Source organism: Pseudonaja textilis, chromosome 1 (assembly GCF_049901715.1).
Source record: "Pseudonaja textilis isolate UNSWEBS1 chromosome 1, rPseTex1.2, whole genome shotgun sequence".
Classification (NCBI taxonomy): Eukaryota; Metazoa; Chordata; class Lepidosauria; order Squamata; family Elapidae; genus Pseudonaja; species Pseudonaja textilis.
Window position 1 is genome coordinate 60,022,834 of NC_141990.1, and position 25,056 is coordinate 60,047,889.

The window sequence follows — 25,056 nt, forward strand, 5'->3', positions numbered from 1 at the left end:
ATATGAGGGACCAGATTGGGGGGGGGAAATATAACAACCTAAATATGTCAGTTAAGTGTCCTGAATTCATATGTAAGCATGGTAAAATCTAGAATGTGACAACTTACCAATGAGTAGGTTACTTGTGTGACATAACTTTTAAGCATATCCCCCCCCCCCAAAAAAAAGAACAGTCATGCCAATTTTGGATCTATCTTGCACTTTGCACTCCGATAGGGGGGGAAACGGATTAATGTGTAGTGTTTCTTGTTTATAACGTGGATTATTGAACGGGAAAGTACCATGACACTGGCTATAAAATGCATTGTAAAATGAATGTAAATGTTAGCTTGAAGCATACGGGGTTTAAAAAAAAAGCTGGGTACGTAATTCTGACAATTTCAGTGGAAGAGATCACTCTCTATTTTGAGGAAGAATCAAAGGAGCCCGAGATAAGAGAAGAGATCCCAGCGACTGCGTAAGCCCCGCCCCTTTTCTACCGGGAAAAGGAGGCTCCTATCAGCTCAGAAGAAACCAGGATCAAATCCTGCCCTCCGGAGTGTTCCTTCGATCCCGTAGCAACGCTTCTTGTTATCATAGCAACCGGCTCGGCAGCCCTGCAACCCCGTTGGTTGGTGCAGCCGGAGGCATCAGGAACGGCCTGCTCGGAGAGAAGGAGCTTTGCGATTTGGGGCCCTTGACGAGTGTTCGGTTGTAAGAAATCTTTGAAATTTAGGTCACCACCCATGAAAGGGAAATAGAGGTTTATAACTGAATAGGATGCAATAGGTAGCCGGAAGAAATTGGAAACGTTTTTATTACTATTAAGAATTTTGGTTCTTCTTTTTAGATCATAAGACAATTCTTTTAGCACAGACACAAGATCAAAACTTTGCAGCCAGTAGCTATGTACCCACCCCTGAATTTACTGAATTAACACCATGTTAGGAATTATTACTCCCTCCATAAACTCATACATCTCAAATCACATGTTAAGCTAAAGTATGGCTGGTGATTTTGTGGTTCAGTGACTCATAGCAACATTATCACCAGAAGTTTGGATGACAATCACCAACTTCTGAAAAGATTTGTACTCACAATTATTACAGGTTGAGGCATCTTCTTAGAAGCAAGCATTCATTTGAAGCCCAGGAGTTCATTTGGTTTCTTAATATGGAGGGATGGTTATATGTATAAATAGCTTAAGTGAAAAGTGTCAGATAATATCCTACTACAGAATTACTTTTAGTGTGGTGCTTTTTTGGAATGTGCATTTAGTGCTGGAATTGTGACTGAATCATCAGAAAGCCCCTAACTAGATCCTTAAATTTCCCCTCTGAGTCTACTCTTCCTTAGCCTGATTGAATGATGCTGACCCATTAGCTGTCACAAAACATAAACTTACCCCTTATATGTCAAACACGACTTGTATTTGCTTTGTAGGGCAGCCACTACATAGTGTCGTGATGTGTACCATGAATAAGTTCAAGAAGTAAAACCATGCAGTTATTGACTGTTAAGGGGCCTTGGAACTCATCTAGTCCACTGTTTTTGGATACTGTAAGATCTGTGGACTTCAATTTCCAAAATTCCCCAGCTAGCAGAATTTTGGAAGTTGAAATCCACACATCTTAAAGTGGCCAAGTTTTAAAAACACCAATCTAGTCCAACATCCTGTCCAGTGCAGGGATCTATTACTTAGAAACAAAATTTATTGTCTCTCATTACACTTCTGAAAACTATTATTTTGATGCTGTTTCATAAGATAGATGAAATTCTCCAAACTATGTTGTGGATTAGTTCTAATGGATTTCTGGCTTCTTTTTGGAAGTTGTCTCTAAAGCTACTGGATGAAATTCTTCAGGAAAATTGTCCTGACATGTAGAAGTTTTTTTTTTGTTAATTATGAAATCAACAGCATATGTGTTTGTCTACCACAGCATAATCATTTTGAGACCCTGACTGTACTTATGCGAGGCTATTTATTAAATAGAAATATAATGTGAAGGGATTGTAGCTGATTGCTGTTCAACTCTATTACCCTTTGAAAGATATAAGAATATTTTTTCTGCATTTCCATACCTGAAACTAAAGACTGGAATAACAGGGTTATTCTGTTATCACGCAGCATGGAAGTCAGTACATACTTTTCTATTTATGAATGTAGATGAATTTGAACCAAAGAAAAGTGCAAAAGTATTTACTTCCCTATTTAAATAATATGGAAACAAAGAAATAGAACTCAGGTGATAATATATAATTGCCACATTCTGAAATTCTGTGAATTAGTTCAGCATCATAAATGATTCACCACAATTTCAGTTCCCTCAACATTTGATCATAGAATTGATTCAAGCAACAGTAACTTTGTTCTGTTATATTTATGATCACACTGAATATTTTCTCAGGATAGAATGAGACATACGTGATTTCTAAAAACAAAAATACATTTTAGAACTCTGTAATCCTAAATTTAAATAACTCTATGATTTTACTGTCTACTCAAATCATTGGTTCTCTGAAATTTTTTAATGAGTTTTTGACACGGCTATATTTTCTTTTAGTTTTAAATTTTAATGTAGCCACAGCAGGCCCACAAATTATGAAATGATATTTTTAATGTTGATCCTCAAATAAATGCACAATATTTGTTTAACAGAATGCACAACATTTGTTTAACAGAATATTCTAGTAAGCTCTTTTACAAATTCTGCTTTTTGTCAGAACTGTATGTCCCTTGTGTATGATCCACACAGTAGCAATTCAAATCTCCTGCTTTCCTGTCTTTCAAACTCTGACATAAACTCAATATGACAGTAATGTAGGAAAAAGCCCCCACTTGCCTTTACCATGACATCTTCCTGACAAGGACAAGATGCTCTCTTGCTCAACACTGTTATATTTTTATGACAACTGATTTTCTTCTTGGCTATTCAAATCTATGTTGTGGAGCAAAAAATAATAATAATCCTAAGAGTGGAAGGTACATTTAATGAAAGAAAATTCTTCAGTGCCTGACTCAGATTGCCAAATTGGAGGGCATTGCAAACAGAAAATAGGAAAACGTGTGTTTGTTTCATGAAATATACATGTCTTACTCTCTTTTGACTAATTATTTAGCAGGATCATCAATGAACATTCAGATATCTACAGACCAAATTGTTTCAGATCATTGAAGCAAGGGAATTTACAGTACCCATTTTATGTTAGAATAGAATAGAATAACAGAGTTGGAAGGGACCATGGTCTTCTAGTCCAACCCTCTGCTTAGGCAGGAAACCCTACACCACTTCAGACAAATGGTTATTTAATATATTCTTCAACACTTCCAGTGTTACAGCATTTACTTCTGGAGGCAAGATGTGTAGGGTTTTAATCTAATTTTAAAATCCATTTAACCCTATTTATTTGTTTTTTAACTGATTCCAAGCAAAGAAGCATTCCAATGCAATACTATATTGTTGTAGTTACTGTTATAGTCCCTTTAGTTATCTTGACTCCTGGATTTTACATAGATAGGTCCATGTGGTTTTTTGGCAACATTTTCAGAATGGTTCACCAATACCTTCTTAGGGATAAGAGAACAAGATTGTTTCCAAATTCCAAGTCATCCAATGGCCTTTGTGTCATGGGGGAATAAAATCCTGATGTCCCTGTCCTAATCCAGCATCTTTAACCACTACACCAGACTGGCTCAAATAGCTGGATATTGTACTATTTGGGTTGCATATTTATTTTTTTATTATTATTATTATTGGTTCCCAGTTCTCACAGCCCTCTGTCCCCCATCCCCTGGAACTTGGAACCAAATAATATTGTGTGTAGGTCTTTGATAATATTGGATAAGTGTATGTGCAGCATCTGAGCTTGGTGTATGTTATTGAAATAGTGTTGTATTACAACAGTGATGTTACCTAGTCTGGTATCTACATGTCTGCAAGCACACAACCAAGCTCAGAGAACACAAAGGACTCCACAATTGCAGCTCTATTTAAATTCATTTGTAAGCAGTCCATGATAACAGCAAGTTATTAGGTGAAATACTAGAGACATTTGTTTTCCACTGATAAGGTTCTGCTGGAATGTTGCAAGAATTACTTTTATTTGCAAAGGCTGTCAATATGAATTGGGGAGGAGAAAGAGTTTATAAAATTGCAGAATGAATAGAATTTATAATTACAGCATATGCTGCAAATTGTGTACAGTGAGATATATAATTGTTTGTGTGTGTGTGTGTGTGTGTGTGTGTGTGTACTGTATATATAAAAGTAGCTCCCACTGCAATGACTGGAGATTTAAAATTCAGAGGAAATATTGAATCAGAAATTTAAAATTACACATTAATTAGTATGATGGATTGCATCCCAGGGTTCTGAAGGAGCTGGCAAATGGTATTTCAGAACCATTGTACCAAATCTTTTTTTAAATCCTAGAGCACCAAAGAACTACCAGAGGATTGGAAAGGACCTGATTGGTTCCCATTTAAAAACAAAAAAAAGGAGGGAAACAGACTCAGGAATCTACAGTCCAATCAGCCTAATATCAATACCTGGGGAGATACTGGAAAAATAATCAAAAAACAGATCTGTGAACATATAGAAACCAAGTTATAACTAGTAGCCAGCACAGGTTTGTTAGAAACAGACCCCGCCAAACCAATCTTATTTCATTCTTTTACAAAATTTGTAGACCAGCGAAATGCTGTCGACATCGTATAGACTTCAGCAAGGCATTCAACAAAGTGGAGCACAATTTACTTCTTGGTAAACTAGAAAAATGTGTGATAGACAGCATCACCACTGGATGGATTTGTAATTGACTGACAAACCTTACTCAACAAGTACTCCTTAATGGTACTACATCCATATGGAGGAAAGTAAGCAGTGAGGTACCATAAGGTTCTGTCTTAGGCCCAGTATTCTTCAATATCTTCATAAATGACTTAATGAGGGAATAGAAGAAGAACTCATCAAATTTGCAGATGATGCTAAGTTGGCAGGAATAGCTAACACCTCAGAAGGCAAGCTCAGGATCCAAAAGGACCTTGACAGACTTTAACAATGGACCAACAACATGAAATTTAATGTGCAAAACATCTAGGCAGGAAAAAACAAAGGTACAAGTACAGACTAAGTGAAACCTGGTTCAAAAACAGTAACTGTGAAAGGGACCTTGGAATCCTAGTGGATGATCACTTAAACATGAACCAGCAGTGTGCAGCAGCAGCCAAAAATGCTAATACAATATTTGGTTGTATAAACAGAAGCACAGAATTAAAATCATGTGAAATATGATAAATTATTTCTTGTGAAATAATTCTGTATACTATACCTTTCCATCATAAACCTACATTGTTGTATTGTTCATGTTTTAATTTATACATAATTTAATTATTTAATTTAAATTTAAATAATTTCTACATTCTTGCCTTTCATAAAACTGCTAGCAGATAGAGGGTTTTTCTCTCTCTCTTTTATCTAGTAACTTACAGGGATTTTGCTTCTCAAATCTTTGTATAAGTACTAGCTGTACTCAACTTATCTGGCCATCCATACCAATGAGATAAGACCAACAAAATGTCATTAGTGTAGTGTTGATCACAGTGGCCAGATAAGTGGAAGCAATAAAAATGTGTAATTGAGGAGTTAGACTTTAGGGATTAGAAGCAGGGGTGGGATTCAATTTTTTTAACAACCAGTTCTGTGGGCATGGCTTAGGTGGTGGGCGTGGCTTGGTGGTCATGTAACTGGGTGGACATGGTCATGTTATTGGCTGGGTATGGCCAACTCAACATCACTCACATTGAGGCACGCATCTCTTCGCCTAGCCTCTCATGACTGTGGGGATGTTGCAACAGTCATAAGTGTGAAAAATGGTCATAAGTCACTTTTTTCAGTGCCATTGTAACTTTGAATGGTCACTCCACACAAGCAAAGTACCAACAAAGGAAGGGAAAAAAACTCCAGAGAAGTTCCAGAGACAGGAAGTCTAGTCCTGCCAAGAATGTAATAAGGTTTAATGGAGAGGCAGTTTCTGTAAACAACACCAGAATGTTTCCTTCCTGCCTTCCTTACAGGATTAGGCCACTAATTTCTTCTAACAACCGGTTCTCCAAACTGGTTAGAATGTTAACAACTAGTTCTAGCGAATAGGTGCAAACTGGTAGAATCCCACCCCTGGTTAGGAGTTTTCAAAAAGTAAATGTGGCAATGCAGCAATGGTATTGAAGCCCCTACTGTTTGTGTATAATATATCTTGATATTCTAAGCATGTGGGTCAAAGTTTAAATTGTGATGTCATGATCACTATCGTGATTTTTGTGACATGTCCCTTCAGATGCCTTCAATTACCATATTTCATTACTTTGCTACAACATCTACTGTGTGCTAGGAATGTGATCAAGGAAGTCATTATCAGTAGTGAAGTAAGAATATTTTCTTTGTTATTTTTAGAAAGGGGGCAGGAGATAGCATTTTTGTAGATTTCCATTCTTCACATTTATTTTTGTTTTTTTTTCTTTGATGCCTTCTAGTTAGTCTTGACTCTTAGTGACTGCTTGTACTAGCTCTTGGCAAGATTCTACCTAGGCAGGAAAAACTAAAGGCACAAGTAGAGTAGATAAAACCTGGCTCAAAAACAGTAACTGTGACAGGAATCTTAGAGTCCTTGTGAACGATCACTTAAACATGAGCCAAAAGTGTGCAGCAGCAGCCAAAAAAAAGTGAATACAATCCTTGGTTGTATAAACAGAGGCATAGAATCAAAAGCACATGAAAATTGCCCTCTTCCTAGGGTTGAGAGAAAGGGCAGTGTTCAGGCAATCAGAATTCAGGAAAATTCTAGCTCATTTGCTTCAGATAGGGAGCAAGCAGGAGAACTCCCAAAGGTGCTTTTTCAAGAGGCAACTGGATTTTCTGGTCCAGAAAGTCCAGTTGCCTCTTGAAAAAGCATCTTTAGGACAACCATGACCTGGATGACTGAGAATCTCCATAGACATTAAGCTGGAGAACTGATTTCGGAAATATTGATTGGAGAGGGTGTAGAGGACTGAAAAGGAGCAAATATAGTCATAGTATGAAACAAAGGGAAATTACCAACTAGTTTACTGTCTCCTGAAGAACAAAATTACTGACTAGTTTACTGTCCAGAAAATTACCGAGTAGTTTACTGTCTCCTAAATAAGTATTAGAACAGATGGTTAATGTTTGTGACTATTTAGAAAAGAATTTCTGACATTTCCTTGGTCAGCATAAGGATATCTAAAAGAGGTCTTTTTATGACAGAGTAACTAGTTTCATATATATCAAGGAAATGATAAGGATATAGTAAAAATTGATCTGTGAAATATTTGCCTAAGTCTCTCATCATATTATTGTGGATATGATAAATAAATATAGCATAAAAAGTACTACATATTAATAGTTTTACAAATGGTTGAACAACTGAACCTAAAGGGTTTTAATAAATGGTTCTGCACTGATCTGGAGAAAAGTATAGTCTCCCAAAACTCTGTATTTGGCTTTTGCTGTTTGCTAACTTTACAAGAAACTGAAAGAATGAAATGAAAGGGATGCATTTTTAATCTGGATGATGCCAAGAAAGGAGATTGGTTAATATGACCAATTATTCAAAAAGGTTAGGAAAAAAATACATGGGAGAAAAGAATTTAGAGCTTCTAGTGAACTAACAGCTGGACATCAGCAAGCAGAGTGATGCAGCAGCTTAAAATGGCAGTAAAACCTGAAGCTACATTAATAGAAGCATTCTGTCCAGTTTTGTGTGCAGATCTTCCATCCAGATCATTTGCATTTTCAGATATCAGAGAAGTATCATTGGTATAATGTAGGTTATTGATGTTTCTTTCTCCACTTTTGATACCAGATTTCTCTTCTTCCACTCCAACTTCCTTCAATATATACAGTATTCAGCACATAAGTAAAATAAACAAGAGAAGCCAAGGACTAAGGGATGTGTATACAGCCTTGTCTTATTCTTAGGCTACGCTGCTTTGCTATATTCTGTCCAGGCTGTGGCTTTCTGTCCCATCCATATACGGATTTTGCATATATGGATTTTGCATCCCAGTGGTTCTGGGATTCCCAGTTCTTCAAGGTCATTCCACAACTTGATATGATGACATTATCAAGGCTTTTCTATAATCAATAAAGCACATATTTATTTGTTTGCATTTTTTTTTAACTTGGGCCTTTAGTAGTTACCCAATATAACCAGCAATTACAGGTTATCCTTGATTTATGACCACAATAGTCATAAGTCTATTTTGACTTTTGGTTCTTTTTTGTAAATATTTCTTCAATGTGTAGTAGCTGTAGAACATTATTGTCTATCCAGTTTGCACAGAACTTTCTTCCATTTTAATTAGAGGACAGAGAAACATTACAGCACCCCAGCAGGATGCAGGAAAATGTACCTACAGAAGTCAGTACCGTCCCTCCTCCAAGTCATGTAACAATAAAAAACCCAGCAGCTAATCCCCGACGAATGCGACGGCTTATTGCTGAAGATCCTGAATGGAATTTAGCCACAGTTCCACAGCTCACAGAGCTCTGCATCCAGCACATAATCAACAATTTTGAAAGTAAGTCACATAGCTTTTTTATATAAATTTAAGTTGCTGAAGAAGTGTCATTTAGTACAGCTTGGAAATATCTATTATTGAGTGTCAATTGAGGAAAAAAGAAATTAGATGGAATGACTTTTTAAAATCTGTTAAACAGTTGTACCACAGACCAAATCCCTGCTAACATTGCTTAGTGGTACATGGTAAATGAACCCTAATGATTTAAGTAATTCCTCTGCCTGAGAATGGTAGTTTTGTGAAGACAACTAAATATTCTAAATAATGTTCTCATCATACTCACCAAACTGGGAAGATTTTCTTTTTTGATGGAAGACATACTAAAACATCATACTCTAAGCCTACTCTAAGTGACATACAGATAAATTGGTCAAAAGCTCTCTATAATCCCTTGAAATTTCTTTCCAACCAGAAAATCCTATCTTGGAAAGGCTACTTCCTGATCACCAAAAGAAAGTGCTAGAAAAGATTTCTACAAGCCTACCCCTTAAGGTGACTGCAAATTTGATCAGCGATGAAGGCTACTGGAAACGGTGCTGTACTGGAAGATGGACAGTTTGCGATGTATCCGCCTATGGAAACAGTTGGAAACGGATGTTTTTTGAACGCCATTTGGAAAACATTTTGAAGTTTTACATTCCAGATACTACTAATCCCAATGAAGTTCTCGACCTCATTCCACTCTGCAAGGAATACGTAAAAAAACTAGAGATTGACCAGTTCCTTCCACCAGTGAAGCTAGATCAAAAAAAGGAAGAGGAAGATGTCTCTGATACTGAAAGTGATGCTGGAATAGACGAACCTTCCATGGACCATTTTGACTTGAGCCTGCTTCTTCCTGTACTCCCTCATCTTGAGGAACTGCATCTTTCATATGGTGTTAAAGACTGTGGCATGAATTTTGAATGGAATCTTTTCGAATTCACTTATCGAGATTGTTGCTCACTGGCCAATGCTATTAAGAAATGCCCAACTCTAAAAGTAATTTTTCTAATGCAGTCTTACGTAATCTTAAACATAAAATGAGAATTTCTCAAAATTGTAAACTAGCCTGAATCATGGTCTGACCCAGTTCTTCCATGGTAAGATGCTGGGCTTGTCGGCTGGAAAGCCTAAAGCCCAGGTTTAAGACCTGAGCATTGCGCGATGGGGTGAGTTACAGACTGCGCCCCAGCTCCTGCCAACCCAGCAATTCAAAAGCATGCAAATGTGAATACATAAATAGGTATCACTTCAGTGGGAAAGTAACACCTCTCTGTGATCAGGGGTGGGTTGCTACTGGTTCGGGAAAACCCATAGCTAGTTATATGGCCAGTTTGGCGAACCAGCAAATCTCACCCCTGGCTGGCCCTGCCCGCACCACCCCCACCCCTTCCAGGAGTCCCCACATGGACCGTTTTGATGCCAGGTAAGTGCAGGGCCCGCGCAGAGGCTCGGGGAGGGTGAAAAGGCAAAGGAAATTACATAACTGCCCACATGCCAGTAGCAGTCAAGTAATATTATGTGGATGCCAATTGCTTTGAGTATCTAAGGCACAATCACATTTTCTTTATTGGTTATTTAAATGCCAATATAAACCCTGCTGTTCTGATACTGTTGCACAACTGATAATGTGATTCCCCTCCTCCCACAAAATATGGGTAATGGAATGAAATAGAAACAAATAATTTTCTAGGACAAGATAGACTCTATCAGACTCAAAACTCTGTGGGATTCAAATCCTCATTTTTTGGCCCAATGTCCAGCCCTTGAACCATAATTTTTTAAAATTTATTCCACAGTTTCTCACCAGTTTTGCCACTTTATAAATAAGTATATCGCTGGGGAGGGGCGAGATCCATTCCCTTGTCCTCCAAATCCACCCCTTCTCACAGGTGTACTTGACCTGGTCCTCAACTGTTCCAAAAATAATAAGTTTTGCCCTTAGCCATCGTATCCTGCCCACCCTTGTTTTAGGCATCTAGAGTGAAAAAAAGTGTCTTACTGGAAATATGTTAATATCTTTATACATGTGACCTTATTGTGTTTTTGCAGGTGTTCAAGCTGACCCGGAGCAAAGTGGATGACGATAAAGCTAGGATACTGATCCAGCACTTATTAAACCACCCTTCATTGGTAGAATTAAACTTATCCCACAATTTGATTTCAGACAGAGGAGCACGAGCTATTGGCAAGCTAATTAACCACAGTAAGATGGTAAAGCTTAACATCTGTGACAACAGGATTCGGGCTCAAGGAGCCCAGGCTATAGCTCATGCACTGTCAAAGAATTCTATTTTGACGTCTCTCAATTTCCGCCTCAACTGCATTGAGGATGAAGGAGGCCAAGCCATTTGCCATGCCCTGCTACTTAACAGCACACTGACGAATCTTCACTTGGGTGGCAATGAATTGTCAGAGCCAACAGCCACCCTTTTCTCTCAAGTCTTGGCTCAGAACACTGCTTTGTCTCATATCAACCTCTCCTGCAATCACATTGGACTAGTAGGTAACCTTTCTGAAATGGGAATATATGCCTCTTACGCAGTGCTTAGATTTTTTTTTTTAAAGTATTGTCTTACAATTTCGTCAGGAAATTAGATCTGGAGGATAAAACTGGGACATAATATTGGTCTGGCTTAGACATTTAGGAGAATTCCCAGACATAAAAGGCATTACAGAGACAGGTTCTTAGCAGAGAGCAGTTGACCTTTCTTCCTGTAGAAAACAAGGCCAGTAGATAAAACTTTACCTTATTTTCCTCAGTCTTTGGCTATCTTAAAAAAAATGCAGGATTTTTATGCAACATCTGCCAATTGCAACATCTGCCTGACAAATAGGAATATCGATAAAGTTATGCTGATAAACAAAAAAGGAAGGTAGATTATTTTTTGCCTGCAGTCCTTGAGTATTTCTTGGCAAGGACCTCTAAAGGATCCCCAACCTCTGGTCCGTGGATCAGTACCAGGTCACAGCATGCCAGAGACAGGGCTGCACAATCAAGTGAAGCCCCATCCTTGCGATGCAGGCAGCCTTCAAAACCATGCCCCCTCCAGTCTGTGGAAAAACCTCTCTCCATGAAACTGGTCCCTGGTGCCCAAAAGATTGGGGGCCGCTGCTCTAAAACATCCCTTTCTATGTTAGTCATTTGCTAAGGTAAATAAATAAATAAATAAATAATAAAATAATAAATAGGGGGCGTGAATAAGCGCACCAACGTGCCTACCGTCCCTGTCCTATTGTTCCTTTTATTCTTCTTATATGTATCCATGTATTCATAACTATGTTTTTACTTATACCTATTATCTTGTAAGCAATTGACAAACCAAATAAAATAAATTAAAAATGTAGCTCAGGCCCAAAATAGGCAGCAAAGCAAAAATGCCTCTGTGCTGGAAAACCAGAAATGTGAGGAGCAAGGTGACTCTGCATTATTGCTCTCAATTGAGAACTATATTTGAGAACTATCTCATTTGAGAACTCAATGGAGAACTATTTGAGAACTATGTGACACAATAAGGAGTCTTTTTGATCTAAAGTTGGCTTTTGTTTTGAGAAAATAGTCCACTCGACTTGCAATTGTATCTGCAGATTAAAATACTATAATACAATATATTCTATTCAGATGTAGTAAATTTCTTTATCATTCTGTGGCAGATTAAATATTGACCCAAAGAGTAAGTTTGGTGTAATAATGAAGGCATCAGGTTGAAAACCAGGTGACCTAGTTCTACTCCCAGACCTGATGCCAATTGGGTGACTTCGGGCCAGTCACTTTCTCTCGGTCCTAGGAAAGAGGCAATGGCAAACCATTTCTAAAAAACTTTTCGAAGAAAACTGCAGGACTTTTCCAAGGAGTCTCTGAGAACTAGACACGATAAAAAAAATGTTCTGACCTGGTAGTTCTAGGCTTATAGGCTAAACTTATAGTACTGCAGAAGTTATCTTTGTTGCAGGAATCAAATCAGTGAACAAATCAGTCTGGTTTACTTCTATAAATACATACTTTTGCAATTCAGCATTAGACACCATTTTACTTTGATTAAAATATGTATTTTCCTTACTTCCATAATGCTTTCATTGTAACATTAAGTTGCATGCATTTGCCAAGCTTGGCTTTTCAACAGAAGCATTTTGTTGCTTGCCTTGGATTTCAGACATTGCTTGATTCTTAGTTTATGTCCCTATTTTGACAGTCAAACTTGTATGTAGACCAGTAGCCTCCAACTTTTGGGGCCCCGGGGATCAATTCCATGGAGAGAGGTTTTTCTGTGGACCAGAGAGAGTGTGGTTTCACATACTACCTACATCCCATAGGTGGAGCTTCGGTTGCTTGCACAGCCCAGTTGCTAGCATGCCACGGACCGGTGCTGGTCCATGGACCAGGAGTTAGGGACCCCTGATTTAGACTATTAGCATTCCAGTAGCTTATACACCAAATATGTAATATACACATTTGTTATAACATTAATATAATTTCAGAATACAACTAAAATATCAATAAGATACCTTCTTTGTGACTATGCAGTTAAATAAGTTTTCAAGAAATGGCAATACATCTTTTGATAACCAAAAAGATTTCATGTAAAAAATACAAATACAAATGAGAAGTATTCTCAGTTTCCAGATGACTATTACCAGTACATATAACCTTTAATCTAATTTTGTGATTGATTTCTTTATTTTAAAAGCATAGCATTAAGAATAGTAATAGAATTCAGAACAGGGAATTAATGAAGACACATCAGCTCCTGTCAAAGGATCACTGGCTTGATTTCATTCCTCAATTTCAGTAATATTCCTGACTTCTTTGTCACCTATCTAGTAGCACATGTGTCTTGGTGTCATTTGATAATTCTCATTATGCCAATATTGTTTTTATGGACCTGCATAGGTGCATTAGAATTGAAGGAATTAATGGATTTTTATTCTCTCTTCCTGCATGTCAAAGCTTTGAAAAATTGCCTACCATAACCACCTAGTATTTTCTAAGTAAATCCTTTATTATCTCCTGACAACATAATGAAGCAATAGGAATATTTAGCTGTCGGTGCGTCTTTATGACTGAGAGCATAATCCATAATCCATTATGTCAGCAGTTACCTTTAAGTTGCAGCAATTTAAAAGGGTGGTGTCATGAACACAGATTTGGGATCACAGTAACTCAAAATAAAAAAATACCCAAACTACCTTTTACTCTGTTCCTGAGCTTAAAAACTATTCAGTGCAGCTGAGCCTTCCTGAGAAATATTCTAGGCTGCTCTGATTCTCCATACAACAGAGTTGAAAGCCCAACCACCCCCAGAGGAAGGACATAATTTCAGTCTTGGTTTTGGGAAAGAATTTGAGTGCCCTGAAAGTTCAGAGGAACACTGGAACTGAGCTAGAATGAAGCCAAACCCATTTTTTTCAGCATGACATACCTGGAAAAGAGTTCAGTTATAAAACTTCTTAGAGGCATTAGGTGAAAATGAGTTATGGATTGGGGGGGAAACATGTGCACATTTTACAATATCTCAAGTAGCTCTTCAGGCTACTTTTGTACATTTTGAAGTAACATTTAGGTTGTGAAAGGCTATTTTGGTCTTCATCTTAAGTCTCTTTATTGGTTTCAGGATGGAGGGAAGCAATTGCTGGAAGGCATGTCTGATAACAAGACGGTAGTGGAATTTGATCTCAGACTGGCAGAGGTGGGACAAGAGAGTGAATATCTTATTAATCAGACTATAAAGGCCAATCAGGAATTAGCCCGTCTCAGAAACCTGCACCATTCCACCACGTAACATGGACCAAAAACTACTGAGGAAAAATATCCTGTGTAGTATAGTTTTGATGTTGCCTGTTCACTTACATTTGTTGAAGCATCTATTTTTTTTAAAAAATGTTAGTATGATAGAACTTAACTGTTTTCCTATTCTTCATTTACTTCCTATCTCCCTTTTATGTATTTCTCCTCTCCCCTTTTTATTCAAAGTTTTTTCTACTAAATGAGGATATGATAAAATAAGTAGTAAAACAGATTTTAAAAAAATAAGTAAAAAGATTCAGCTTCCCCTAGGCTTTATTTTAAACCACCTCACCTTCTAAGGAATTGATAGCACAAGGCTCAGTCCAGGCGCTGTTCTGTTTTCAGTCTGCTTTCATTCTTAATAAATATCAGCATTAATGCAAGGAAAGTTTCAATTTGAGCTCACAATGAATGATGCTTAATGTGAGAATTAGAAATTGCAAGACCAGAAACAAAAGGCCTAAATCAAAATTCTGCTATTATAAATACAGTACATTGCCCTCAGTCAATTATTCTGGCACACAAGTAGGAAGAAGAGGCATAAGATTTGAATCTTGGCTGTATTAGATGTGACACTATTGGTATGAGTCATGAAGTTGGTTTATTTGATACTAATAGCTTTATTAGTATCTGTAATAAAGCTGTCTTATCAAGAACTATGTCCTTGAATCTTTGCTTCTGAGCTTTTTAATTCTATATCAGTCTTCTAGGTACAGCCTAAAATTTAATCCAACAAGTGTCCTTGAATTACAGTATTACATAATTCTGTAATTACATAATATACAAATATGTATCAGCTTTAGCTAGTGATATCAAATTTCTATTTTTACTCAAAACTTGGGCAGAGAAATGTATTATACACATGATAATATGCTTCTTAATCACTGCCTGAAAACATTTTAGCACATATCTGAAACCAGGATAACCTTTTAGCAGTTTAAATAAGGATTGGAGCAGCGGATAGTCAATTTCAGCTGCTGAGAGACAATGAAGTATTGGATCAGAAAAAGCAGAGACTACTCCAGAAACTGACATAAAGGAGATAATCAGACAAAAGAGCAAGACCAATAGATTACAGTGGCTGCCAGAAGTATGAGAAGTAGAAGATATTCTACATTACTGGATCACAAAAAGAGTTTTCAGGTCCGCAAAGAAGAAACCAATCTTGATCCTTCAAAGAAAGAAAAAAGAGCCACTGAAACAGGAGGCTGAAGAGCAGAGAGAATATAGCTTTAAAGAGATAACTGTGGGAATTACTGATATATTACCAAGTGGAACTGAAATACATCCCAATTGGACCTATCCGCTTACAGTAGATGCTGTATGCCAAGCATAAGTACTAAAAATCATAAAGGCTTATGAAATTGGTTAATAATTATCTTGCTAAACCAACTCAGAGAAATATCACACAAAGAATAGCTACAACTGCATTCTGATGCAATTTAACTTCTTGGAAGTTGAGGTTCAGACAATATTTTAGTCCACCCTTCCAGTTCAGAGAAGCAGAGCAGAAAGTGAAGAGTATTTCATCTGAATAACTAGTCGCAGAAATAACGTTGACAAGAACATTTGATGTCGGAGATCATCATATTTAAATGATGGACTGCTAGCATTAAATAGGTCATACTTCAAAAGAACCAGTAAAATATGTTTGGCTGAAGTGTGACAAAAATTATTAGGAGAACTTTAAATTGGAATTTTTGGAGTTTCTAAATGAAAATCCTAAAGATGAGGTCTTCAGATACAAAACTATACTGGAAGAATATGTACTGCAATCCATTAAAGCAATCAATCAAAAATTACAGCACTTGAATTATAAAGTTGGTGGCTTTTGTTTCTTGAAATGCAAAATTAACAAGGTGCGCTTAATATTTCAAGTAGAGAAAGGGGAAATAGTAAATCATCATCTGTTGGGATCAAATATTGAAAACGTGCTATAGTGTCAGAAGCTCTGAATCTTTGGTATGTATTGTAAAGTCACAAGAATGTAAAGGACTTTCATGTTGCAATGTGATATTGCTTTGGGCATTTTGACAAAACATCAGATTTTAAAGACACCTTTGGAACAGCACACAGCTGTAATGACTCCCATGATTAAAATATAACAATGGAAGCAGATAGTTTGTTCAAAATATAGAATCATAGGGCTGGAAGGACCCTGGAGGTCTTCTAGTCCAACGTGCCCCGCCACCATCCAAAGCAGGATTCCTTATATCATCCTGGACAAGTGGAATGTCCAATTTTTTCTTGACAACCTTCAGCAATGAACATCCATACCTGCAGGAGGCAAGCTGTTTCATTGGTTAATTGCTCTCACTGTCAGGAAATTTCTCCTTAGTTCCAGATAAGTAAAGTATATTTATTCAGAAATCCGACTAAATAAATTTGGCAATATTGTAAAGGACATCTAGATTAAAATGTGAAGGAATTAATAAAAGCAATAATATCATTGGTGTCTACTATCAGCCATCCAATTAGAGGATATGGATAACACCTTTCAAAGGAAATTCTGGATCCTTCAAAGAACCATGAATTTTGGGAAATTTTAATTATTGAGACATCAAGGGATGACTAACAGATCTTGGGAACATAGAAGGAAAGTCATTGGAGGAGAGAAACTATTAAAGGAAAAACTCCTTAGTGGGGGTGGGGGTGAAGATTGAGAGAAAGAATGTAAATACTCTTCCTTACACTAGCTAGGTAAAAGTGAATTTAGAAAATTGCTTTGACAGACTTTCAAGTATCTTATTATATTTACTCCACTAGCAATAAAATTCATTCTAGAAACCCAAGTGATTCTTGTTTTTTGGATTTTGCAGCCTTGAAGAACTTGCTTCAGTCTGGAAAGCTGTCATATTCTCTCATCAGAGAGGCATCAGATCAAACATTCTGAGCCTAAACGATGGCTACAGATCTTGAGGAACCTCACTGTCAGCAGAGCAAGTTGTAGAGACATGATTAGATACAGAGAACATCTGCTTGTGTACTGTTATGATACAAAGACCACAGCATTTGGATCAACATTTACCTCAGCCTAAAGCAAGCCCACAGGTTTGCTGTTGATAGTTCATTGCCCTGGCAGCCTGCCAGGGAAGTTCAGGGGGCTCAGGATACATTCCTAAGCTTCAGTTTTCAGTAATGAATACATTTTTTTTACAGCAAATCAACAGAATTTTCTACAAATCAGGTCTTAGCCTTTTGAAAGAGAGGCCAGATAGGATGATGGAACAATGCCATACTAGAAAACTATTAAGATTTTAAGTAATTTAGAGCTGCCTTTGGTGATTACCTAGAAGAGGAGCTGCTAATTGGGAGATTTATAAGTTGTGTGCTAGGAATGTGTACTGGAATGATTTTGCCTTTATCAAGCAGTTTTGGGAAGGTCTTCTCTGACTACTATGATCAATTAGCATGACAAGGCACACCGAGAACCCTGGAAGAGTTATTTCAATGTTGTGTGGTGATCGATAGAAGAATTGAGGCATGGAAGAGATTAAAAGGGGAGACAGTTCACAGCCTTTCTTTTTGGGGAAGAGTAAACTAGCTATTATTTGCCTCTCATTGGGCATGTTAACTACACTATCAACTTGCTTTTTGCAGCCCAAATCACAGTTAGATGACAAAACCCCTTGTCCGCTTAGGAGTTAACAGTCTTAAAGAAGTTTCTGAACATTCTGAAGAAAGAATTCATTCCCTCACCATCTCCTGCATCTGCATTACTATTTTTATAGAAAAGAAAAATAAGTTTTGAGAGTAGTTCATGATGATAGATTTATGTTTGTGACAATTAGAAATCACTAGTCACTGCCTCTTTCACATCTGCTGGACCATCTTCAGAAGGCATGTATTTTCAGTCAATGTGACTTGAGAGAAACTTACCATTTGATTTGGATACAGGATGATCACAAACACTTAGCAGCCTTTGACATTTGTATGGGAAATTTCAATACACTATAGTACACTGTGGTCCATTGTCCAGTAGTCCCTCTTAAATTAATGAATGAGAGATTCATAGATGTTCTGGACAAATATATGGCAGTTACCTCTGGATGTTTTGATTTTTCCCCCAAAAGCTGTTTTTATCCATTCTACTCAGGTCAGAAATGTGTAACTGCATGTCTGCAAATACAAGCTGCATACTAAATTGTAAACGTATTTAACTTTCCAGTCTTGGACTGTTTAGATTATCTGATTTAAAGAGAAAAAGGTCAAATGGATCCTGCAAAGGTTCAATCCATTCTTGCAGGGCAGGCACTTAGAATTATTAAATATGTCAAGTGTTTTTTGGGCTTTGCCAACTTTTGCAGGCACTTCATTCTTGATTTTTGTCAAGTGCTAAAGTTTACCAACTTAACTCCTGAAAAAATAGCACCAATTTAAGTGGTTCCTGCAGGGGTGGGATTCAACTGGTGTTAGTACTGGTTTGGTGATTATGTTTTGGGCAAATCACAGGAATTTGGAACCCATGCATAAGGTTCAGAATATCACCCAATGTCAGATCAGATGGCCACAATTTTAATCTCTACATTGCTCATGTTCCTAGCTCATACAATAAAATGTCAGGTGCTCTCTCTCACACACAATAATTATATTCCATGTCTGCTTCCTTTTGCCACAAACTTGACAATTCCCTGCCCCACTCCCCATGCCAAAGGGACACTTCTAGGATATTAGGCATATGGAAACAGTGGATCTGTTAGATTGGATTTACTTACAATTACAGGACCCATGTCTCAGGACTCAGATGAATGACTGACAAGGAGACCCGCAGATTAATTCCCCCCCCACCCCAATAGCTGGAGAACACTTTAAACACATTGTGACTTTCATTCCTTTCAATCACATAACCTTTCTTCCAGTCTCCTCTCAAAGGCAACCAACTCACTTTTAACAGATTTGACAGATGCAAATGCCTGCTTCAGATGGATGACCCGCAGAGAGAGACTCTTCTCATTGTTCTGTAGCTGGGGAACCATATTTTCATAGTAGTCATTTATATGTTACTTGTCCTCTCCAAAAGAAGTGTTGCAACTTTGCAATGACAATAAGACTGCAGGGCATGAAGCAGTTTTTGGACGTATTTTAGTGTTTTATGGGAAAGAGGGAGGGAAGGAGGGAGGGAAGGAAGGAAGGAGGGAGGGAGGGAAGGAGGGAGGGAGGGAAGGGAGGGAGGAGAGGGGGAGGGAAGGAGGGAGGGAGGGAAGGGAGGGAGGGAGGGAGGGAAGGGCGGAATTTATGTTGTTGTCCTCTCTATGAATAGGAAAACCACCCTGACTTGTTTTTTGCAGGATTAGCAGGTAATTCTGTACATTCCCTTATTAGAATAACTGCCTGTACTGATTGTGCATCAAAATTTCTACAATTCCTCTTGCCTGATTTTCTCCAAAAGGCAAACAGAGCTCCTCTTAGATAAGAAATTTGATTTGCCCCAGGCTGTGTATAAAACAGCAGCAGATTCTTACAGGGAAGAGGATGCCAAAAGAGATTTGGTGTGCCTTTCAAATTACCTTCCTCCCATCCACCCAAGAAATTGAACTCAAATTTTATTGATCCTTTTCTTATGACTGCTCAAGATTAGCCTAGCAACCTTTTATTTGCACTGGCCTGGTATTTCAATACTCTTTCACCTTCCTGTCTCTTATATTCAGAGGCTGCCCCTTTTCTCTGCTCTGGTGCATGGGAAAGAGGAATGCAAGGAGGAATGTATTCTGGATTTTAAATGCAGGAAGAGTAGACTGGAATATTAATTCACAGGAAGGGTTATTCTAATATTGAGAAATCATGATAAGAAGAGGTGGATGTACACAGCTCTAGTGTGTTCACCAGTTTCATCTGAGACTTCCACAGAAGTCTCATCCTTCTGAACCGCTTTATCATTCCGACATTGAAGATGGAGGGAGGTGAACACTCTAGCTTCTTCGTTTTCACCTTCCAGATGTGTCCATTGACCTTGAGGAAATCCACAGCTCTTTTCCTGCTGGGAAGAGGTCATCCTTTGATGTGCAATCCATGGTGGAGATGGAGAGCAAGTCTTATAGGGAAGGTTTTTTTTTTTTTAATAAAATGTATATAGCTGCCCATTCCACCTAGCGACTTTAGGTAACCGACAATAAAAATATTATTAAAAATCATATTTTTTTAAAAAAAAATACAGTGTAACAGTGTGGATGGAATATTTAACAAACCATGAAGGATGGAGCAATTATAAGTGGGAGTTAGACCATTACAGAAAAAGAATCCTTAATCCAGAGTAAGAGGAAACATAAGGAATGGATTCAGAGAAATCTTATCTGAAACATGCTAGATATAAATTAATCTGGACAATTGCTTTGGGAGGCCTTCAAAATGCTGTAAATTACTTTGATAGCAGTAAACATCATTCCAGAAATCCCAAAGAATATTTTTTCCTGTTTCTGCCAATCTCAAATGCTCCTTTCAAGAAATGAGGATGGGGGTAATAATGATGGAAGTAATCACGATGGAACATTTTATAATTATATTAAGGAATCATCTAGGATTCAGGATTCCAAATTAAAGTATTTGAGACTCATGGTGATCTAGTTTCCAACTGAATACATCCAATAAAGGAAAGCCCATCATCTTTCTATCTAATTGATTCTACTGTGTAACAGCTTTTGTTAGCAAGTTTGTTCTAACATTCACTCAAAATCTGTCCTCATCCAATTTGAATCTATTATTCTGTCCTACCTTCTGCAGAAAGAGATAAATAGATCTTCCAGGTATTTCATCTTACCTTCCCAACTGTTTTTCCTCAAGGCTAAGCAAAGCTGCTTCCAACTTCTCTTCATAAGACTTAGTTTCTAGTCCTCAGCTCATTCTTGCTGCCCTTCTCTGAACTTGTTCAATTTCTCTGAAACTTGAAAATGTGGTATCCAGAACATTAGATCAAATGATTATTACAATATTACAATTTTGACAGTATCTTATTATTGATACAATATGAAGTTATTAGCATGGGATAAATCAAACAGAACATTTCTACTCATAGAATTGATCCCACTTCTGCAGAAGTTTTCTTCTTCCTACTGTTACCCTTAGTCTTGAAATGTGCTTTGATAGTTCCCGAACCCATTTACCTACCCAACCCAAGTAGAATTTGGTAGTGCATGGAAACTGAAGAAAGAAGAAAGTCCTTTTGCCCAAGTAAATCTACTTATGTAATGCTTCCTGGATGCAGCAGAAACAAATTCTGGTCAAGGAATATATTGGAATTTATTTTCTATAACTCTTGTTAGATTACATGTTTAAACATTGAATGAACATTAAATAACTTAAGGCCTAACAAAACTTTCAACACATTCATCCAAGAAAGAAAAATTAAAAATAACCATAGAAAACTCAGATTTACTATTCATGAACTTTTGGGTAAGCAAACAGCAAATCTAAGAAATAAGATTATCTTTTTACAATTAACATTTGTATCAGATCTGTGTAGATTATTAATACTGTTGTTGTTTAAAAGGATGATTTTGAAAGCTTAATCAAATCAAGAAGTGGAAATACAAGCAAAGAGCAAAATTCAGTGCATTTTTCTGTGCAGATCTTCATAACAACATTAGGTTTAACATTACCATTCTCCACTCCCCAGAGGTAGGGGGAAAATTCTTCCTTTTAAATTATTTCCCCATCTCTTGATTTTTAAAAGATATGTGTTTGCATTAATTATTTAAAAAGTGACACACGCACAGACATTAGACACTGGAATCATCTGGAACTTTTATTACATTAATTTGGTTTACAATCTTTGTACTTTGATATTTCCAACAAAAAGGCAGCAGTGTGATATACTGTTTGTACATACAGAGAAACAGACAGGCTAGGTCATACCAACATACTGACAAATAATGGCAGTTAGTGCTCACAGATAAAGTTTTGTCAGAATTGAATACATATCCTCTGTTACTTCTTTCTCTGGATTGATACCAGTCTCTAAGCATTGTTCTTCTGTCTACATGTTCCTTGGTCAATGGGGCTTTTAATGGCTTGATGTTGTAGCCATTAACAGATCAGAAAGGATACTTTATGAGGTTATCTCAGGTAGCATCAGCAGTTGCATTAGAATTGTTAAGAGCACTACCCTTTAGTCCTCAAAACCCAGTGTGTTTGTACCCTTTCTAATTCACACCTGGACACCCCAGTGGACCAAACTACAGGGGTTACACTAAAATCAGAAAGATGCCAATAGCAGCAAGTACAAAATATCCCCCTGAGACACAGCTACAACATTAGGTATTTACCATCAACAACTTATTTTTTTTAATGCTGAGGCAGGCTGGCTTTTTGAAAATGCAAAATTATTTATTACTTATACACCTGACTAGGAGACCTTCTTAATCATTCAGAAAAAGGCCCAAGACTACAAACCACACAGACAGTGTAAGTGCAGCTCCTCACAATATGGATGAAACCTGTGGTTTCATAGTTTGGGAGTTAATTCGCTTGTGAAAAGTGAAGTGTACAGACACATGTTAAATACAGCCTTGTTTGTCCATATCATAGTAAGATTTGAGCCAGGTAAGATTTCAGGCCAAAAAAGAATTGTGTGACTACATCTTTACATAATATTCTTTAAATGCAATAAACCAAAATAGATTGCTCACAGAGAATATTACATTTCTTGTCCATACCAAGTCTGTGTATCAACATGGCAGATCAGTATTAGTTGCAACTAGATTTTTTTTTTTACTTACAGTTAGTTCAATAGTAAGGAAAACAAATTAGATTCACTTTTTTTACTTACAATTGAAATATGGTTTTGTGCTTCTGTTCAAATTCATACTTGGGAATAGCTTATGACTAAAATTATCTGTCTGAGATACTCCATTTGTAATAGAAAGATATACTTCACAGGGAACTTATTTACTTAGAAATTGGCTCACTTGAAGATACTAATTATCAATTTTAAAGTTTAAAAATCCAATTAGAGAAAATTCAATGTGTCATTCAATAAACACCACTAGTAATCATTTAATTCTTAATTTCTGCCATAGACACTATAGATTAATATGGTGAAATTATTGACTGCCATATCAACAATTATCTGCTTATTATACTACTTCTGATAATGGGTGTTCTATAATAACTAGAAAAACTGTTTCAAGTTATACAATCTAGCTGACAATTCTTTTTTTTTTTCTAGTCATTTTATGGTGCAGAAGACTTTTCAGCAGCAAATCGATTCTAATAATGTATATCAACTGGCCACATACATTATCAAACTAAGAAGAAATACCAATCAATTGCCAATTGGAATAGTGTATCTCTTATTTTTCCAGAATGTTTAGCTTTTTATTAGCAAGGTTTGCTAGTAATATTATTCCTTCTTTACAATGGATACTTTAACATAGTAGCTAATAGATGTTGGAACTCTGAAGAGCAAAGGACAGAAAATATAAGAGTTAATTTCAGTCTGATAAAAAGCAGATTCTGGTTTTATTGAATAGCACAAGAGCCATTTTTTGTGTTACAGCTATTTCAGCCTTAGTTTTTGAAATAAACTCTCACTAATTTGGGAGGTACAAGGGTAAAAAAGCTTTTGCACACATGATGGTTTTTTTTTTTGGGGGGGGGGGTGTCTTTCTGTTCCCATAAAATATTAGAGGTAGATTACAACTTTCTTCAAACATATTATGCTTTCAGAGAGTCACTCAAGAGTAGGACCCAATTTAAACTAATAAAACAAAAAAATGGACAGCATGACTATATTAGGAAGAACTTCTCAATATGTCAATTTGTTGAAAAGGAAAAAGAAAATGCCTTGGAAAATTAAGCAGTTTACACAGAGGTAGCTTGTTAGTTTTTTACAGCAAAAATCCTAAAACACTTGTAGTATCTTAAAAGACTCACGCATTTATCATTGCATAAGCTTACTTTTAATAATAAATTAGCTGGCCTAAAAGGTAACACAAGTCTCTTAGCTGCTTCTGAAAACTGATAGACCAGATAGTTACCATAGGAGAGTATGACTGAATTAGTAAGGGGATATGTTACTTCAGTGACAATTATTGATTGACTGATTTTATTCCTATTACTTCAGAAAGATTGTTGAGGATGTACAATATCCATCAATACAAAAGTTATGCTATCAGGGAGAAAGAACTGGAAATGAGTAGTAGCAAATCCTTTTCTGTTTTGTTGGTAAGAAAACTATATAGTTTGGGGCACCAAATTATGAAGTTAGAAGGTATCACACTAGTTATTGGAAAAGAATGTTGAACTTTCATGAATAGATCTGAAGACAATTTGAAGACAGGTCAAAATCGCAAGGAATTCTGATCAATTGGCAATACTGAATAAAGGAGACATTAAATTGCAATGTGGAATGCGAGGAGACCAAACCAAGGAAGCCTTGAAACTTTCAAAGTAGAAATGAAGCATATTAAATTCGACTTTTAAGGAATATGTGAACAAAACTAAACCAGAATTGGCCACATCAAATCACATATGAATCTGTATACATATACTTATTCAAGGCATGAGATCCTATGAAGGGGTGCAGTGGCAATGATACTTAAAAAGGCATTGATAAAAATAAGTGCTCAGGTATGATTCAATGAATGACAGGATCATATCTATCAAAAGTGATAAGCACCCTATAAACATCAATATTATGCAAATGAATGTCCTTACTACTATAGATGCTATGATAGAAGGCATTGAAAAAATCCATTGCAAATTACACGAAGTGACA

General features: G+C 36.8%; 1 protein-coding gene across 2 annotated transcripts; it reads left to right on the top strand.

Moving 5' to 3' along the window:
• The first annotated feature begins 589 nt into the window (after positions 1-589).
• Positions 590-15,038, top strand: DRC5 (dynein regulatory complex subunit 5). 2 transcript variants are annotated; one of them, XM_026695360.2, is made up of 5 exons: positions 590-693; positions 8,363-8,578; positions 8,991-9,559; positions 10,613-11,062; positions 14,173-15,038. In XM_026695360.2, exons 2-5 carry the CDS (start codon positions 8,395-8,397, stop codon positions 14,338-14,340), a joined length of 1,371 nt encoding a protein of 456 aa, XP_026551145.1. In that variant the 5' UTR covers positions 590-693; positions 8,363-8,394; the 3' UTR covers positions 14,341-15,038. The 2 variants fall into 2 exon arrangements, with proteins under 2 accessions (XP_026551145.1, XP_087777745.1); XM_087921619.1 differs by having other exon boundaries at positions 10,613-11,066; positions 14,173-14,345.
• The last annotated feature ends 10,018 nt before the right edge of the window (positions 15,039-25,056 follow it).

What these genes read in the sequence shown, in the direction of transcription:
- DRC5 (XM_026695360.2), top strand. Translation starts at nt 8,395, where the DNA reads ATGCAGGAAAATGTACCTACAGAAGTCAGTACCGTCCCTCCTCCAAGT. An exon ending in AGAAATGCCCAACTCTAAAA is followed by an intron (nt 9,560 to 10,612) that starts GTAATTTTTCTA and finishes GTGTTTTTGCAG; the next exon opens with GTGTTCAAGCTGACCCGGAG. An exon ending in CCTGCAATCACATTGGACTA is followed by an intron (nt 11,063 to 14,172) that starts GTAGGTAACCTT and finishes TATTGGTTTCAG; the next exon opens with GATGGAGGGAAGCAATTGCT.